General features: G+C 39.1%; 1 protein-coding gene across 1 annotated transcript in view; it reads left to right on the top strand.

The window, feature by feature from the left end:
* The window catches only part of INTS9 (integrator complex subunit 9), a 943,738-nt gene that overhangs the window by 691,809 nt on the left and 232,425 nt on the right, over positions 1-19,504 (top strand). Inside the window, exon 10 of the mRNA XM_044062717.1 lies at positions 5,498-5,665. Coding sequence (XP_043918652.1) covers positions 5,498-5,665 — 168 coding nt within the window. The remainder of the gene's footprint in view (positions 1-5,497; positions 5,666-19,504) is intronic.

The following is a 19,504-nucleotide window of genomic DNA, read 5'->3' as shown; positions in this document are numbered from 1 at the left end:
ACTTTTCACTATATTTACAAATAATCTTCAAAAAGCCACCCCTCTTGCAAACCTGGTTCAATACGCTGATGACTTCACCTTAATCTTTTCTGCCCCCACCCTCCAACAACTTCACATCAAGACCCAAGAAGCCTTTGCATCCATCGAAACCTGGCTAGCAAACTCGCAGCTAATACTAAATCCTAAAAAGACCCAACTTATGCTCTTTCATACTTCCAAAACAGCAGTACCTACTCCCCTGTTCTCTATTTCTGCTTCAGATAATACACCCATCGCACAAACCAAATTACTATTGACAATGATATGAAATTTGACAAACACATAGCTTATACAGTAACCAAAGTCAACAAAAAACTTGGTGCTCTTTACAGCTGTAAAAATTTACTAAACAGCAATAGTAAAGTTACCCTAGCTCATACCCATCTTCTCTCTACTGTACTGTATGCTTCTCCTGTCCTAATTAATCTAAACAAGAGTGATTTAAGCAAGCTATCAGTATGCTACAACAAAATAGCAAAATTCGTCACAAACTGCTATCGCACCCACCACTGTCAAGCCCTAAAACAGCTTTCCTGGCTGGAACTCCCTAACACCTTGGCTCTAAACTAACTTCTTCTAGCTCACCAAATAGGGTACCTATCTGACAAAACGCCTTACAAGACCTGATCACCCTCTGCTCCAGTTACCGAGAACTTAGATCCACTAAGAAGGGACTAATTGCAGTCTCCAAAAGCCATTATAGCTCTGATGACTCCCTGTATTCTAGCACCATTGCCAAGACTTGGCACTCCCTACCACTACAAATCAAAGTACAACCTAACAAAACTTTCTTCAAAAAACAGCTTATTTCCCACCTAAACAATTCCTGGACATGCAACTGCCTAGTACCTGGCTAACATATTCTGGTTAGTATTTCTAGTTTTTCCTTTTTTCTCTTATCTTCGTTGCATCTTCAAGATTATCTCTACTAAACATACTGTATGAACAACAGTCATATGTTACTACCTGCTATAGTTTTAATTGTATGTCTAAACCACTGTGTTTATGTAAATATCTTATGCAATCATATGCTATCTGTTATTTTTTATAACTGTATGTGTAAACCACAATGCTCATGTAAATATCTTATGTGTGTAGTATGTTAGCAATTGTTTCTGGTGCTTTTCTCCCCGGGCCTCTGCTGAAAACGGACAGCTTTGTCCAGTCGGACCTCCCTGGTAAACAAATGTAAAATAAATAAAATTCATTTCCCACTCAGTCATTACCACATTGGCATGTCATGGTCCATAGGTTGACACCATCGCTACACCTTTTCCTTAAGGAAAGTATTACCTTGGAAATAAATATAATTGTTATGCAACACCAAATCTACACATTTAGATTGTTTTCCTGGGTCAACTCACTATTTTTATTAAGGAGTTCCGTAAACCACTGCACACCCATTGAATGCAGAATTACCATAAATAAATCTTTGACATCAGTCGTTAAAAAAACAAAACTGTCATATTCCAAGTTGTTAAATTTTGTTAAGAAGTCCCATGAACCCTTTACATACATATTTTGTTTTTTGCACTAACTCTTGTAAGTGATAATCTAAGTATTTTGCCATTGCATATGTAATTGGGGCATCTAGCATCAACTATTGGGTCTCATTGGTGGCTTGTTCTTATCCTTATGTATTTCAGGTACCCCAAATATTGTGGGCACCATAGGATTCTTCATATTTAAATAATTATACTCATCTGTATTAATCTGTTGTTGCATCAGCATGTCATTCAATAAAACATATATTTTTATAAGAAACATTTACTTTTTTTTCCTATGTTTCTTCAAACAAGATGATTTGATGTTATCCTAGTCACCATTCTTCACATATGGGTCTAGTATCTGATATCGGATTCGAGCAGGCAACACTTAGACAGCAGCTTAGCTCAAGCTCCTCCCCTCCATAATGCTCTGCTGCCCTCTAACCCCCAGATCTTGCTTGACGCACTTGAAGACAGACGCAGATTACTCAGCTCCTTCAGTAGACGAAGTAGGTGATTTACTTGGGGTTTCCTTTCTATTCCTCCTTATCCTCTTCTATTTCTATTTTGTTTAGCTTGTATAGGCTTTCCTTCTGCATTATTCCGTCGGTCTACCCCTCCTGTCTTGTTTGTTGTTTGACGCCCTTTTTAGGTTTGGTTTAGTGTGAGCTTTCCCTTCTTAGTAGGCAGTTGTTTAAAGGGTTTTTCTGTATTGAGCTCTTGTTTGGGTACGTATGTGTGTCTGTGTGTGTGTGGACTGATTCCTTTGGTGCTCGACCTTTGTATTCTGCCATTCCTCTTATCTGATTCTTGGGCAAATATGTTCGCCAGGTCATTGTCCCCTCATCTGTTGTGTTTCTCCTTCAGCCGTTCGGATCACCGTAGTGGTGGAAAATCCAAAGGGGATTCATCCAAACCGGTTTCTGTTTCTGGCACATAGGAACCAAACATATTCCTTATCTTGTACAAATTCCTTTTGATGATTTTGTTGTTGTTTCTGCCCAAATTTCCTTCACCATCCCTGGGTGGATTCAGGTATGCTTTATGGTTTGAATAGTTCACTCTCTCCCCTTCCAATTTTTGGATTTTCCTTTCTTTCATTTTTTTCAGTTTGCACATCAATAGAATGAAAAGTACGAGAATGTAGTACCTTATATTGTTCATATAATAAATCTTCCATAATGGACATATCCAGCACGTTAATTTCATTACTTAATTGCTCAATCTGCCTTGCTTTATGTTTTACTAACAGCTCAATGAATTAACGTCCATGTCTGTCAAATAGTTGTAACAGGTCCTTATGCAAGGCTGAATTTTTTATCAGACCCATGGGATATTTCCACACCCTTAGTACTTTTGGAACCATATTAGTTTTAATGGATTCCGAGAGATACATGTTCTCCAGCTGAAGTTTTTGTATTTTAAAAAGTTTGTACTCCTATTCATCAAGCCACTCACTAAGAGTACCATCGTCTCTTCTTACTTCATTTTTAAAGTCCATTTTTTTTCCGCAACCATTCCCCCACATTAGGGACTGTGAAGTTATGATTAGCACTGACATTTTATTGCATTCCTAAAGCCATTCAAAGAGTCAGTTCCCCATTACACGTGAAACCTCACTTGACCTTGTCCCATTGATATTCAAATGCAAATCACCTACAGCTCTTCCATTAGTGTCTTCTTCTGGAACAAATGGTGAAGCCAATTCAAGTTTTTGCAATAACTGCTGAGCAAACAAGGTAAGGTTACCCACCGACCAATATAATTCATCCAAATGCAAGTCAGGAAATAACTACTGTGAATTTCCAGGACCACTCCTTGCCATTCTGTTCACAAAGACAGACCAGCAAACAAGTAATAAACCCAGGTTTACTGTTGAAAATGCGAACGGCACTTGGGCGACAGTTGGATAGTCGAACGTATAAGGTCGTAAACAAGGATGTCGAAGACAAAATAATCAATCTAGGGACGGTTTTAACATGGGTCGAGGTAGGTGTTCAGTATTATTCCCTACTACAAACATCTTCCCTACCTCGACCCATGTTAAAACTGTTCCTAGATTGATTATTATGTCTTCGACATCCGTGTTTATGACCTTATACGTTCGACTATCCGACTGTCGCCCAAGTGCCGTTCGCATTTTCAATAGTAAACCATAAACCCAACAAACTGTTAACTAAAAAAACACGAATAAAACACTGGTCACTGTAAAATACACTGCCGTTTATTAGTCAGATAACATAAGCGCTTTCATTTTTAACTATACAAAAACTTCTTCAGATAAAGAAATATGTCAGCCCTCCACCATTTAAAACTTTCCTGAATTCAGATGATCATTTAAACCTCAATCCTTAAGGGAATACACCATAACTTAATATTTCAAACACATTCAGAAGTAAATGAATAGATAACGATCCATACCATACTTAATTATTCACATATAAAAATACTAATATCAAATATCTGTCCTAAAAACAGTGGGGTAACAAAGAAACATCCTCTTAATTCATAATCACAGGTACTCTAAACATCGGACTGTAGTTTACAGCATATATGCTTTAAGTCTTAACAGACAGGTGTTCTAAGACATTTAGTTCAACCCTGGTACACTACCTGCATTCAACTGCAGTTGCCAGTACAATTCTTTCTTCTCCATCAATAAGCCCCAAGATCCACCTCTTGGATTAATGTCTACACAATGTCAGTATACACACACACACACACACACACACACTGTAAATGGATTCAGTCATTTAACTCAGTTTTGTACCCAGAGCAAAGATTACAGAAAGAACTTGTAAACTTCACTCACAGATCAAGACTGAAGCTAGGAGCTTGAACTTTAGAGGTAGAGACCTTTTCACTGAGCCCATTGTGGTGTCCACATAACCCATGATACAATGGCTCTATAGTGCATCAGAAAACATCAGCAGCAATATTATTCACTAGTTGCTCTCAAACATGGTAGATTTAATTAGCTACTCAGTGTACTATATGAAAATAGTTAATTTTTTTCTGTAAAAACTTTTGCTTGGAGTAATGTTTTGTAGCAACATTAAGGGCCCTAGACATGGTATACTTACTTAAAAGTATATTTTCACCTTTACTTGATTTCAGTGATATAATAAGGTAGCCTAAGTGCAGGGAACCAAAAGCCTGTTTGGTAAATAGCAGGAAACCCAAACCCACATTTAGTAAATAGTGAGGAATGAAAGTTCAGGTTGACTAAGTACAGAGGAATCAGAATCCTTATTGATTTAAGTGCTGGAGAACCCAATAACTAAGTTTGTAAAAGGATGCTTTCAGAAACATCAGGTAAGTTAAATGGGTTTTGAATTCGTAGAAACGAGGACCAATAGAAGTGATTAAATTTCCTCTCCAAAAATAATTTTGTCAAATGAAACTTTGTAAAGAAGATCATTGTCATGTGTTTCACACATTCTGCATTAAGTGCTGCATTCACTTTACGTATAATTTCAAGAACCTTCTTTTTTTTTCCACTTTCTTTAGTGAACTCTGAAGGGCATATATAACTAAAAACTGAAAAGCAGCATAAGATTGTTCCTTAAAAACTGAAAGGCAGCATTAGATTGTTTCTTGTATACTGTAAACTATGTTCAAAGCCCTGTATCCCACCCACTCACCGCAGTATGACTACATTTGCTGGCATTCCATACATCTGATGCTACATTATATCATCTTGGCCTTAACCACAACTTGCAAAGAAATGGTTCCTTGTTTTTGAATTATAAAAAACTGAAACTGCTGAATGCATCATGGGGTTGGCTCTTGCAATAAAGAACTTAATATATCCAGTACATACCATTTTCCCAGGTTTACATGCATAGGCATGTCTTTTGCTTTGTAAGTAATTTGATAAGTTCAGATAGTTGTACTCAGATTTTCAAAATCTTTTAATGTTTTATTCAGAGTTTCTCATATCCTTGTTAACTCTCTGCTTCATCTTGCAGCCGCTTCATGTGGTGTGTCCAGAACAGTACACCCAGCCCCCATCTACACAGTCGCACCGCACAGACCTAATGATAGACTGTCAGCCACCACCTATGGCCTACCGGCGTGCAGAAGTGCTAACCCTTCCTTTCAGGCGGCGCTATGAGAAGATAGAACTTACACCTGAAGTATGTTTTACTTTTTTAAAGTTAACTGTTATTCATTTACCCTGTTTGGCCACCTGGCAGATGCTTACTGGCCCAGTGAATCTGCAGATGTATTTCTTACAGTATGTGCCATACCTTTTGTTCTATTGTATGTCTTTAGTTTACATGATGAGAATTGTTTAGTATGTATGCACTCTCTGCAAGAAGTCAAACTTAAAGAAGAACTGCACTCACAGACTGAAAAAACATGTTTATTTCATCGTGTCTTGATGTTTCCTACATTTTAACACCACTTTTTGGACTCTGTGTACTTTTTAGATTTTTTTAAATGTAAGTCCAGAGTCTGCCCACATGGGGTCCAGCATCTTGATTTTTTTATTCTAGTGCTAGCTATCCCACAATGCAGTGTTTGGTTTTAAAATAGTACAAGCTCCTGTCAATGCATTGACTTTACATTTGTTTTCACATATACCCTGCTTTCTTTCAGTCAGTCAGTCAGGTTTAATTACCATTACTTGCATTTCAGTGACTACTAAAAAGACAATGGGGATAATCGCACAGAACACTATTCTCACTGTCTGTTGCTTCATTTTTTTCTAAAGTGGCCAATTTTCATCCTTTTGTTATGCCTGAGTTGTAGTCCTTAAACTCATCTCCGCTCCCCCTAAACACGTCCCCTTCATATCTGTCAAAGTGGCAAAGGTAATTTGAGCTGTTTGCTGCTGCTGTGATTGATAGTTCACAGCAGGAGATGAAGTTCATGTACTGTTGCCTTGTACTATCCACCTACTTACTCCAGTTGCTTCAGTTTTAATTCCTTTTTATAAATCCATTCCTCATATTACTATTTATTATGTTTTATAAACATATTTATTACCTTCCCTTTTTAATTCCAATATACCAGCATTGGTATTTCTTAAAGCTCCCAAGTCACTTATTATAATGAAAGTAAAGTTGTTTATTATGAAGACATCCAGCTTCATATCTCTGCATCAAACAACAGATGAAAGAACATGCACTGACTAGGCAAATACTGCCTTGCTCAGATAGAATGCATTACTTATTCACCGTGAGTGCTTCCTGTATGAGGACAGACCCTATCTGTATTAAATGACAGTGTTTTGTCCCTGTGTTTGCTGACCATAAAACCTTCCCTAAGGAAGGCATTGTACTGTCCAAGGGGGAATACCATAATCCAGGCAACCATTAAAGTGCTTTTTGCTCTTGCTGGTACCCTGGCAATGAGAAATGTTTCTATTTTATGGCTTAACCCTGTCCCTGGTGGCACCCTGAGTACTTGCATCACTGCGAGGACTACCTATTCCACCTAATCTGTGTATGCATTCTCTCACACATGCTCTAACAGGGGCTACAATCGCTGGCTTAGGTTGTGATGCCAGCTTCTTTGCAGCGCCAACTCTCCCTATGTCATGATTGGCATCTGGTCTCCACAGAGGCCATGTCATCAGTGGAGTAGCATGTGCTGGTGGGAGTCACTGTCTCTTCTTTCGTCTGCCCCCCCCCCCCCCGATAGGTATGTCAAATTCTCCTTGCTTGTGCCATCAGGAGCCTAAGCTGCTAGTTGAACTCTAGTCCCCTAGGCTGTGGTCAGGGCTTTATCCCTCCATGTCATTGGTGCAGTCTAGCTATCTGAGGCAGTTTCATGTCCTCTTAAAGCTATATGCTGATATGTCAGTGGCTATAATAACATTTTCTTGAACCTTTCAGTCTTATGTTTTTTTTTGTATGTGTGTGTGTGTAAGTTCATTAGTTTAACACGTTTAATATATTCTAATTGCTTTCGCTTGGAGTTCTGTATGTCAGCTATATAACTCTCAACTGTCTAAAACTTTGCTGAATATCCACATTTTTGCGTCATAGTTTTGGTCTGTTCCATGTAAAATTTCTATTTTTCTAGCAAATCATTCAGAACTGAAATCAGTAATTCAGTAAGGCCATTTGAGTTTTAGATTTCATATCCATGCAATGTATGTCATTGTAGCAACATTCTAAGTTTATAACAACAGTATTTAAATTTGTCCTTGATATTGGCCTTTGTACCCCTATTATTTCTGGTTTTATCCAGAATTTTCATGCTAAGAGGTAGAGTGGTGTTGAGCTTCTAAGAGCACATAGTGACAGTGATGAGTGGGATTTAGCCATTATCTTGAGAACTAGCAGCAGCAAATACAGGAAAGCAGTCCACGACAGTCCTTAGTTGCCCAATTTTATCATCACTGTCTAACTTGTTCAGAAAATACCTCTAAACCTGTTGCAAGTTACTTTTGAAACCATATTTGTAATTAGGTTTATCTTGAGGAATACAAATTGATAAATTGCCAACAGTAACATTTGGAAAGTAAGAATTTATTTTGCCATATGGAGAAAAGTTTCTGTCAGTTGCATGAGGGATTGACTAGGTGCTAGATAAATTTGACTGTCCAATTCATAATAGAAGTTTAGAAGAGGTCAGGAATCTGCAGGTGTGAGTGCAAGAAGTTCTCCATACAGATTATTATAAAAAATACTGGAAATATTTTAGTATCCTTAAACTGGGAAACTGAAATTGTAAAACTGAAGAAACAGAAGCATTAATGAAACCAATGAGACTTCTGGAATGACCCGTTTTTCTCATGTTTTTATTTTGGGGGGGGGGGGGGTTAAGCTAATTGGTTTAACAGATTTAGTAGTTTTCAACCCCGCTGGCTGAGGTTCTGTGCTGTCAACTCCAGACATATTGACAGCATAAAGTGATAGTGAGACTGGATTTGGGATTAGCCATTATCTCAAGAACTGTTGGCAGAAAATACGTGAATTGAATCTAATAATCAGTATTAGTCCAAGGTGCTGATTGTTTCACAAAGTGTGTAATTGTTTCTTTATTGGTTCTGCAAGTGTATGCTCCACAACAGGAGTCATATGTTAGTCACTGAAGAAGTAATACAAAGTATAACAAGTGTAACAAGCAAAATATTTTTGGTGGCTTCAGTAGTGAAGAAACTACAAGTGAGTTTTGTATCATTTGGGGTTTGAAAGCTGTAGCCATGATAGTATGAGAAGAATTCACAGACTTATTAAATTATTACATGTTTCCTTATAAAACAGTAATTAGGTCTGAAAATTATTTGCAACCCCACCCCAAAAAAAACAGAGGGGGAAACACTGATGGCACCTCATATGTTAATATGTTTATGGTCTCCTGAGGAAGAACATACGTGTCTGTGTCTATATATATATATATATATATATATATATATATATATATATAATGGGTCCCCTTCACATTGTCAACACTTCAAAATGCTGTATTTCATATGGCTGAGACCATATGATCAACATTTGAAATGCCGACAGTGAGGAACTGCAGTGCGATCTCGGAGTTGGTATATTTAAGTTGGGGGGTGTGGGGGGCAAAGCCCCCCACTGTGGGAGCAGGGGGGTTTGCCCCCCTGCTAGCAGTGTTTAGGTAAGTGTTTGTTGCTTTTTACTTTTGTTTTTCATATGTTCGACTTTTCAAATGTTGGTCATATGGTCTCGGCCATATGAAATTCGGCATTTTGAAGTGTCGAACATATAGTTTTATAGGTGCATAGGTTGGTACTAGGCTATCGGCCCTAGGGCCTATATAAGCCTAGCCATAACAATTCCCTAGATATTTCTTCCCACAATGTTTATTTCCCTGGACCCCTGTCTAGCAGGGTGACTGATGTGATCCCAGGGGTGAATTTCCTATCTCCCATCCAATCATCAAGGTTCCTTTTGAAGAGGGCCAAGGAGGTGCTCTGTCTGACATGTATGGGCAGTCTATTCCAGAGTATGGGGAGTCTCTGGGTCAGGAACTTATCCCTCCAGCATGTTTTGTTCATTGTGATGACAGGGTGTAGATCCCTGGAGCGTGTGGCTCTGAGGGATTGGGATTTCTTTAAGTGGAGCATGTCCAACAGCTCAGGGTTTGACATGGCCTTGTATGTTAAGCAGAGATCGCCCCCGAGTAGACGATATGCCACAGAGTATAGCTGGAATTTTTTTTAGATGGTCAGCATAGGGCATCTGCTTTAGGTCTGTGATTCTTTTAGTGAGGTATTTCTGCAGCTTTTCCAGCTGTTGCAGATGTCTTGTGAGGTACATACCAAATGGGGCGTTGTACTCTATAATGGGTCTAATGAGGGATGAGTACAGTGGGACAATGACCTCCTTTTTTCTGGTGAAAAGCCCTTAGTGATGAGGTGTGCCACGTAGAAGGATTTCCTGACTGTTGTGGCGATGTGGTTATCGAAGTTGAGACCACTGTCCACCTGTGTCCCTAAATCTCTCATCACACTTTTGGTATTTAGTGTACTGTCACCTATGTGGTAATTCATGGGTACATGTTTTTTCCCAAAGGGGATAACTATACATTTCTTGGCATTGAGCTTGAGCTCATGGCTGTAGCACTAAGCATCTGTTTCTGTAAGGCCCTTTTGTAGAATATCCACATCATTTGGGGATTCAGTAATGGCTCCCAGGTTGCAGACATCTGCAAACTTTCTTAGCCAGAGTCCCTTAGTGTTGGCCTGTACTTCAGAGAAGTAGATGCCAAACAAGAGCGGTCCTAGGACTGAACCCTGAGGTACTCCACTTGTCACATGTCTGGAGCTGGCTACCTTTACAGTCTGGATTCTGTCGGTAAGCCAGCCAGTTGGCAACCCATCAAGTGATGCAGGGAGTTATGCCCAGCATAGTAAATTTATCTGTGATTCCAGAGTAGGGGATGGTGTCGAAGGCCTTGTCAAGGTCCAGATAGGCTGTGTGGACTGCCTTACCCTCGTCCACAGCTCTGGAGACTGATTCAAAGAAGTCAGTCAGGTTCAGGAGACAAGATCGGCCCTTCACAAACCCAGACTGGGTGGGGTCCAGTGTTTGAGGGTTGCCAATGTCTTTGTTTGTAAGTTCCATGATTTTATTTTATTTTTTTTATTTTATTTTACATTTGTTGACCGGGCTAGTCTAGCTGGAGATATTTCCATTTTCAGTAGAGGCCCGGGGAGAAAAGCTCCAGATACTTAATAATAATATAGAAAAAAAGCAATCAGAGGCAATGCCACATACATTAGGAAGGAATTAACGTAACATTTTAAAGTAAACCATCGGGTTAAAAATGTGGAAGATAACATTTACATAACATTTGTTGGCAGAGTAGTAATGTAAAGGAAGAGAGAGAAGATAGGTTATAGGCTAATAGTAGAATATTAGTCAGGGTTACAGCAAGGGCATAACCATTGTAGTTTTAGGTGATTTTTAAGATTAAGTTTGAAGAGGGGAAAAGAGGAAATAGAGGTTAGGTTGGGTGGCAGCATGTTCCATTGCTTACCTGTGGTGGTGGAGAATAAGGAGTCACCAGCTAAGTTGTTAGATTTGGGTATATAAGCTAGGAGTTTATTAGAGGAGCGTAGGGAATGAAGATTATTATAGGGTGTTATAAGATTGTTTAGTGTAGGTGTGTTGTTAGGAAGGTAGAAGATTTTGTGAGCAGTAGTTAGTTGAGAGAGTAGCAGCGCATTTTGCAGTTCAAGCCAGTCTAGCTGATGTAGGTTAATGCAGTGATGGGTTCTGTAGGGCTTACCAGTTACAAACCTTGCAATACTGTTGTAGGCTTTGGTAAGTTTGTTGAGATTGTTTTGCTTTAAATTGGTGTAAATGGGAGAAGCATAGAGGAGGGTAGAGAGTAAATGAGAGTGGGCAACGGTAGTTCTTGCTTTTGGGGTGAGGAAGGGTCTTATCCTATACAAGGAGCCTAATTTTCTATTAACGGACTTAATGGTGTTATTAATATGATTGTCAAAAGTGAGTTTATTGTCTGTTGTAACTCCTAATAACTTACAGGTCAGATCAGGTGATATAAGGGTTCCATTACTAGCTAGGATGGAGAAGTGTATGGGAGGTGTCTTGTTGTTAGGAGTAATCAGAAGTAATTTGGTTTTTTTGGCATTCAAGAGTAAGCACCGGTTTTGGAACCAAGTTTCTACTATGGAGAAGACAGTTTGGCTTACAGATTTCAGCTCAGGAAGAGACTTTGCAGAACAGATGATAGTAGAATCATCAGCATACTGTATGCAGGTGGATTGAGGAATAGCTACATGAAGATCATTTATGAACAGAGAGAAGAGAAGGGGTCCTAAAATAGAGCCTTGAGGAACTCCTAGTAGAACAAGGAGATATGAAGACAAGTGATTTTGCCACAAAACAGCTTGTTTTCGGTTGCTGAGGTAAGACTTAAACCAAAGGATAGAATTAGAATCCAGAGAGAGGGATTGTAGGGTATTTATAAGTAGAGTGATTGACCATGTCAAAGGCTTTTGACAGGTCAATGAAGAGTGCAGATGAGAGGTAGTTATTGTTCCGGTTGGTGTTAATAGTATTGGTGAAAGATAGAAGGGCAGTGGTGGTGCTGTGAAAGGGTCTAAAGCCATGTTGGCAGCTGGCCAGGATGTTATTTTTAGTAAGGTAATCTATTAGCTGATGATGGATACATTTCTCCATGATCTTAGCTAAGGGTGAGAGTAGTGCTATGGGCCTATAGTTGGAGTACTCATTAGAGTTGCCTCCTTTATGTAAGGGAATGATGTGTGAGATTTTCCAAAGATTAGGGATAGTGCTTTCAGAAATGGTACGGTTAATGAGAATAGCTACAGGATGAGCAGTTGCTCTGGATGCAAGTTGAAGGTATTCAGCTGGAAGGTTGTCATCAGAGGGTGTACAGGGTTTTAGCTTGTGAATTAGTTTCTGGATAAAGGAGATTGAGATGGGTTTTATCTTGAAAGTAGGAAGATTGTCATGTTGGGAATTAGGTAGGTTAGTGTTTGTAGAAGTTAGATTTGTGGCCAGGGTTTGAATGGTCTCTGTAAAGTAGGTATTGAAGGCATTGGCAATTTCTAGATTGTTTTTGTTATCTGACTCTAGGGGTGGAGGGGTACTAGAATGGCCGGGCTGAAGAAGGTTATTAATGGCAGTCCAAATTTTTGTGGATTCATAGTGTGAGACTGTTGAAGTTTACTGTAATAGGCTTGTTTGTCAGAGAGTATGGCTTTTTTAGTAGTATTACGTAATTGTCTAAAGTTCAGGTGTTCTGAGACATCTCTAGTTGCTCTCCATTTAGCCCAGGATTTGTTTCTTATAAGTATTTTTGTTTTGTGTCTTTTGAGAGCCAGGAGCAGATTTGAACTTTATCCTGATAGAGCTTTTGGGTGCATGGGTATCAAGTATTGTTAAGAATTTGTGGTTAAAGTAGCTGACAGCCGTCTAGTGGGAGGATTTTAGGGGTTCCAGTTGCAGGCATTTAGTTCCATTTGAAATAGGTCAGGCTTAACAAGTTTTATGGTTCTGGCAGTAATAAAATTGGGAGGTTTGTTTATGTCGATTTTATGCCTGATGATATCATTGGGCAAATGGTCGCTGATATCATCTGGCAGGGTTCCTACTTGATAATTTTCTCTTTGTTTATTAACTAGAATCCAATCTAGGATGGTCTCTTTGTTGTTAGGTTTGTTGATTCTAGTAGTGGTGGTAATAGTTTGTTTAAAGTTATGTAGGTTGATGTAAGAAGAGGGATTATCATTGTTGATACTATACCAGTCAGTGTTGAGGTCTCCTAGAATAATAGTTTCTTGTGGGTAGGTTGAGGAAATCCAGGACAGGGTATCTTCTATATTAGTAATGTTATTGCCAGGGGGTAGGTAGATGCAGAATATATATATAGCTTTGTTGGAGTTGATTTGAAATTTAGAGATCAAGATTTCAGCTGAGTTATCTTGGGTTGGGGTATGGGGTATAGGGGATATAAGAAGATTGTTTTAAAGAGTAAGGCCACTCCACCTCCTTTACGTTTTAATCTGTCATTTCTTAGTATGTTATATCCTGGTGGGGTAATTTCATTGTCAGATGTTATAGGTTTTAACCAAGTTTCTGTGAGGCAGAAAATATCAAATGAGTAAGTACTGAGAAGGGCATGGAGATGAGTTATTTTATTATTTAAGCTTGAATGTTAAGATGTCCAATTTTTAAGGAGTTAGGAAAATTAAGTAGGGTATCAGGGAGTTGGGTGGAGAATGTGTAGTAGATGAAAAGTTAGGTTTAGGTGGGCCAGGGTTAGGGTGGATGTCACCAGCTTGTAAGGAGGAATATTTGAGAGCAAGTATGTGGCTGTGATTCAGGATGGGTGGGATTTTAATTTTTGCTACAAGGTGATTCAGTTTTATGGGAGTAAGTCTGTGATATTTAGCTTGTAGGTAGTTAGAGTTGGAGGTGATATTGATGTGGGCTTGGGCTAGTGAGTTGTTAAGGGTAAGTGTTTGTTTTGTGAGTAGTTATGCAAGTAGAGGTTTTTTGTTTCAAATAAAGTGATTAGATAAGTGGTGGTAAGGACTACTGCAAATGAAGTTAAGAGTATAGCCGTTTGTAGGGTGTGTCTGGAAATAGTTATCATGATTCAATGTGAGTAGAGGTATTAGATTTGGAGCTAGAATATAAATAGGCAAAATATCAAAAGTAGAGATACTTGGTGTGAGGTTATGTCACAGTGCCTGAAGTGGAAAGGAGTATAGAGCAGGTGACCCTGTGGAGAGAAAGAGAGTATTTGAGAGCAGATGTTGGGATTCTATGTGAAGTGGTAAAGGTTAGTTTATGAGGTAGAGTATAGTAGAGATTGGAGAGTAGGAAGTGAAAGCTGTGTTAAGTTAGGTTAGTGGAAGTGGTAAAGAGTATACATGCAATGATAATGTGATGATGATAATGTGTTCCATGCCCTTGCAGATCAGGTTCTTCAGACTGATGGGACATTAGTTCCTGAGATCCAAGGTACACACACATACATGTATATGTGTGTGTATGTACATGTAAATCTGTACGAGTAGATTTCTTTCCTATGTCATGGACATTTTTGAGAATTCTATTTCTTTCCTTTGAGATATTGAACAAGTGAGAAATATAATTCAGTGATAACATATTTGAAGAAACTATTAATTATTTTGATATTACTTTACATGGTATGTGTTAATAGTATGTATAGTACCTTTTTAGAAAAGATGCATCAGCTAATTCATTTTGGAGGCTTCCAGTTCCTAATCTTCCCCTACCATGTATTAAATTCATTGCACTAAGGAAAATACTCATAAGCTCAAAAGAATACCACTAGAACTGTACATTATCTAATAATTGTCTTACCTTACTCTGTAAATCCTCTTTAAATTATGTTAAATCTGGACAAAAATCAGAAAATACGTTTCCAGTCACTTGTATCTTGTCAACACCTCCAGCATATGTTATCTGCCTCCCTTCAACCAATCACTGAAATGGCCTTTACCTCCATTGAGACCTGGCTCAGTAACAATCAACTGATACTTAATCCACAAAAACTAAGCTACTCCTTTTTATCCATAAGAAAAAAACTCACCTAAACAATACCCACTTCACCATACAATCACAAAACAACACAATAATTGAAGTTACTTTTACTAAACTACTGGGAGTAGTAACAGATAAACATTTAAAATTTGATCTGCACATATGACATAATATTAACAAAACATGCCAAAACTAGACATTCTCTGTCAGCATAAACAGTTCAACTTGCCCACAAAACAAACCCTTGCTACCACTTACCTACTTTCCTGTCTCATCTATGGTGCCCCATTACTTACTAACCTACAGCCCTCCCTAAAAACTAAGCTTGAAACATGCTCTAATAAAATCTCCAGGTTTGCTGCAAACATTAAATATTCTTCCCACCACAGTACAGCTCTACATTCCCTCAAATAGCTTGAACTCTCACACTATCTCATCTACATACAAATGACAACTGCACATAGAATAATCCACAAACCTTTAGCCTGCCTTGCCCTTAGTACATTATTTAGCCACTATCTACTCAAAAGACCTCTCGGATCTGAAAATCAACAATTTTTGCTGGTGCACAAGCCTAACCTATCTGACAGTCAGCTTCTATACTCCTGTACTGCAGCCAGAGCTTGGAATGCACTTCCATTAACAATCAGAGTTAATCAAATCCTAGCATCTTTCAAAACCTCTTTAGGAGAGTACCTCTCTTTGTCCTGGAACTCTTGCACAAAGCCCCCACCCCTTAAAATCCTGACTCCCTCTATTTCCTGAATATATTGTATTACTTGTTCATTTATCCACCATGCTGCTATTCTTTACAACTTCTATCTCTCCCGAATTAACATCATCCTACAAAAATATCTTTAGATAACCTAATTGTTCTTTTGGCAGAAGTTTTATTTAAAGTCATCCTGTTTTACTTGTATTTCTTGCCTCACTCTGTAAATTAAGTTTATATTTCTTGAAAGTAACTGATAAAAATTAAGTTTTACATTAATTGTTAAATGCTTGCCTGTATTCATGTTTATTGTGGAGCTTTTCTCGCCAGGCCTCCACTAAAAGTGTTCTCTTATTGGCCCAGTGGACTATCCCAGTAAACAAACCAATGAAATAAATAACGGATATCTTTGCTCAGTACCTCTACTAAGGGTAAACTCTTGCAAGTAAAAATCTGTTCTAGAATCACCAACCTACTATCCTTTGCTACTAGGTTATCCATAGCTAAAATGTACAGCTTTCCAAACTTAAATGCTGCCTTCCCTTACTAACTTTTCATTCCTCACAAAATAATAGGAAACTGAAAACCACAATAAACAAAATATGTAGATTTGCCCTTCTGGCACTACCCACCACTGCCTTCAAAAATTAAACTGTCTGCCAATAAATGAAAGCTCTACCCATTTACTTCGATCAAAATATTGCATAAAGATACTTTCCCCAAAAATACTATTTCCCATTAAAAAATAAAACTATTCCCTCAAAAATTCACAACTTTTATCATTTTACCCTTCTAAGACTCCATTTTAAAACTGTATTCATAGATAGAGCCTTTCCAAGACTCCAAGCTGCCATTTCGAACAATCTTCCCACTAGAATTCAAAACAATGACACACTAACACATTTCAAACAGCACTGGGTAAGCATCTACATAAAGACACTGGATGTCAATTATTTATTGATAAGAACTGACAGTGCTACCATGTTGCACCTTGTTGATGATCTTCGTGTTTCACTGTTGCAGTCATCACATTTGGGTTATCTGCTTGCATTAGTCCTCAGTTATCTGCTTGCAGTAGCCCTCAGTTGGCCTGATTATCAAAGTCTTGGGTCCTGCATCGGTTGCTGTATCATCTTCCGTGACATCAGGTAGTCAGGGGTACAAAGCATGCAGCCGACGCCATTACATCAGTCTTTCTTGCCATGCGGTGCCCAAAGCAGAAGCAGTTCGCAAGTGCCAGTCGGCCGACTCCTGAAATTTTCGTTTTTGAGTTTCAGAACTGAAATCTTCAACTAAAGCTAAGTACCCCACCGATATTGTTACCTCCTCTTGCGCAGTGTATCACAGCTAGCCCTATGGTACCTGCCTCTGACCCCTACCCTGCTGTCACAGCAGGGGAGCCAGATTCTGCATCCCCTTCTTCAAACCCTGAACCTGGCAGCCTGTCTAATTACCTAATGTCCCCATAAACATCCCTCAGTAAACAAGTGTTGGATGTCATTTTGGAGGCAAGGAGGCCTAGTACTAGAAAATCTTATGCTGAAAAATGGAAAAGATTCTGTGCTTGGAACCAAACTCAGGGGATGGCCACAGCAGCGCCAAATTTACCTCGGATTCTTCAATACTTAACTGAGATGCTTCACAAGGGCCTTTCCTTTTCCTCCATCAAAATTCACGCCTCAGCCATTTCAGCTCATTACAACACAGAGCCACCCCTCTTTTCTCACCCACTGCTCAAGCAGTTTCTCAGAGGGGCCAAAAACTTAAGACCACCCAGAAGAGCCCCAACTCCAGCCTGGGACCTTAACTTTGTACTGAAAAATCTCACTCTGCCTCCTTTTGAGCCAGCTGCAAGTGCAGAGTTAAAATTCCTTTCTTGGAAAACAGCTTTCCTTTTAGCAATCACTTCAGCAAGAAGGGTATCTGAATTACAGGCCCTTATGGCAGTGGAGCCTTTCATCATTTTTCATGCGGACAGGGTGTCCCTCAGGAGCAATCCCTCCTTCATGCCCATGGTGGTATCCAGTGTGGCTCTTAATCAATCCATCCATTTGCCAACTTTCTTTTCTAATCCACAGATTAAAGGGGAACGGATGCTGCACTCCTTAGATGTGCACAGACAACTTAGATTTTACTTGGACAGGACTAAACCTCAGAGGAAATCTGAACAACTGATGGTGGCATTTGCTGCAGGGGCAGAGGGGAAGGCTATTTCAAAACAAACCATTTCTAAATGGATAGGTCATTGCATTCATTTCTCCTATAAGCACCATGGAAAACCTATCCCACAAGGGATTAGACCTCATTCAAACAGGGCTGCATCTACCTCTATAGCCTTTCTTAGGGGTGTCCCTACCAGAGACATCCTAGAAGCTGCTACTTGGAGTTCTGTACATACCTTAACAAAGCATTACCATTTGCCAATTTTCTGTAAATCCAGAACTGGCTTTGCCACTGCAGTCTTGCAGGGCCTTATAGCTGGTCTTAATGCTATCTAAATTCCTCCTTCCATCCATAGCTTTGGGAATCTACCCAAATGTGATGACTGCAACATTGAAACACGAAGAACATAGTACAGTTGTGTACACTTACCATAAATGTAGATATTCGATTGTATTCACTGTTGCGGTCCTGGTTACCTTCCCTCCAGCCCCCTGTTTTCTTTTTGACTATACCTCTATGTTCCTTTACTATGCTTAAAAAGCTTTTTGGTGTATTTGCTTTTTTGTTGAAGTTATAACCTATTGCTTCCCATTAGGGGAGCACCTGACATCTGGGGCAAGAAAAACTGATGTAATGGCATCAGCTGCATGTTTTATACCCCTGACTACCTGACGTCACAGAAGATGAGACAGCAACTGACGCAGGACCCAAGACTTTGATAATCAGGCCGACTGAGGGCTACTGCAAGCAGATAACCCAAATGTAATGACTGCAACAGTGAATACACTCGAACATCTATATTTATGGTAAGTGTACATAACTGTACTTTTCCTAGTCTGACTTTGGAATACCACATCCCATGTAGTATATGTGTAAGTATATCTGATCATATACATGTTTCTCTTAATAACTCAGTATATGTATAATTGAATTTTACTTTGTGTTTCTGTAGCTGTATTTTATGTTTGTTTTAGTTAATTAAATTTGCAAATGTATAATTGTATCATCTTTACCCTTCTGGGCCTAAGTTGTGGCTGAAAAAGGTCTTTGGGCAAGTCTACTTACCAGGTAATCAAAGAGAAATAAACAAACACCTAAGAAAAGCACCTCTACCATCTTTACAGTAGCTGCAGATTGATAAGTAAATACCCTTTATCTTTATCTGTCTTTGTGTAAACCCAAGTCTTCTAATTTTTTCCAAAAGGTAATTAATTAATTTATTTATTATTTGTTGACCGGGAAAGTCCGAATAAGCTCCACAGAGCCTATTTTCAGCAGAGGCCCGGGGAGAAATGTTCCAGACGCATGTCTTTAGAATGTGGGAAGAAACCGGAGTACCCGGAGGAAACCCACGCAAATGCAGGAAGAACTTGCAAACTTTGCACCGAAGGCACCCCAACCGAGAATCGAACTGGAGAACCTCTTGCTGTGAGGCAACAACGTTAACGCTGCACCACTGCGCCACCACTGTAATCCCAACATACCCAGTCAGATGCCTTCTAGGCATCTAAAGTTACCAATAGGAGAAGCTTTTCTTTTCTCTTGGATCATCACAATCTTGTTTCTATTGTTAAAGGTTTTCTTCCCCTTAACAAACCTGCAGTGGT

This window comes from Protopterus annectens, chromosome 2.part1 (assembly GCF_019279795.1).
Source record: "Protopterus annectens isolate FY-2018-M chromosome 2.part1, PAN1.0, whole genome shotgun sequence".
In the NCBI taxonomy this organism is placed as follows: Eukaryota; Metazoa; Chordata; order Ceratodontiformes; family Protopteridae; genus Protopterus; species Protopterus annectens.
Note: the sequence above shows the minus strand (reverse complement) of the source record. Positions and strands in the feature narration are given on the sequence as shown.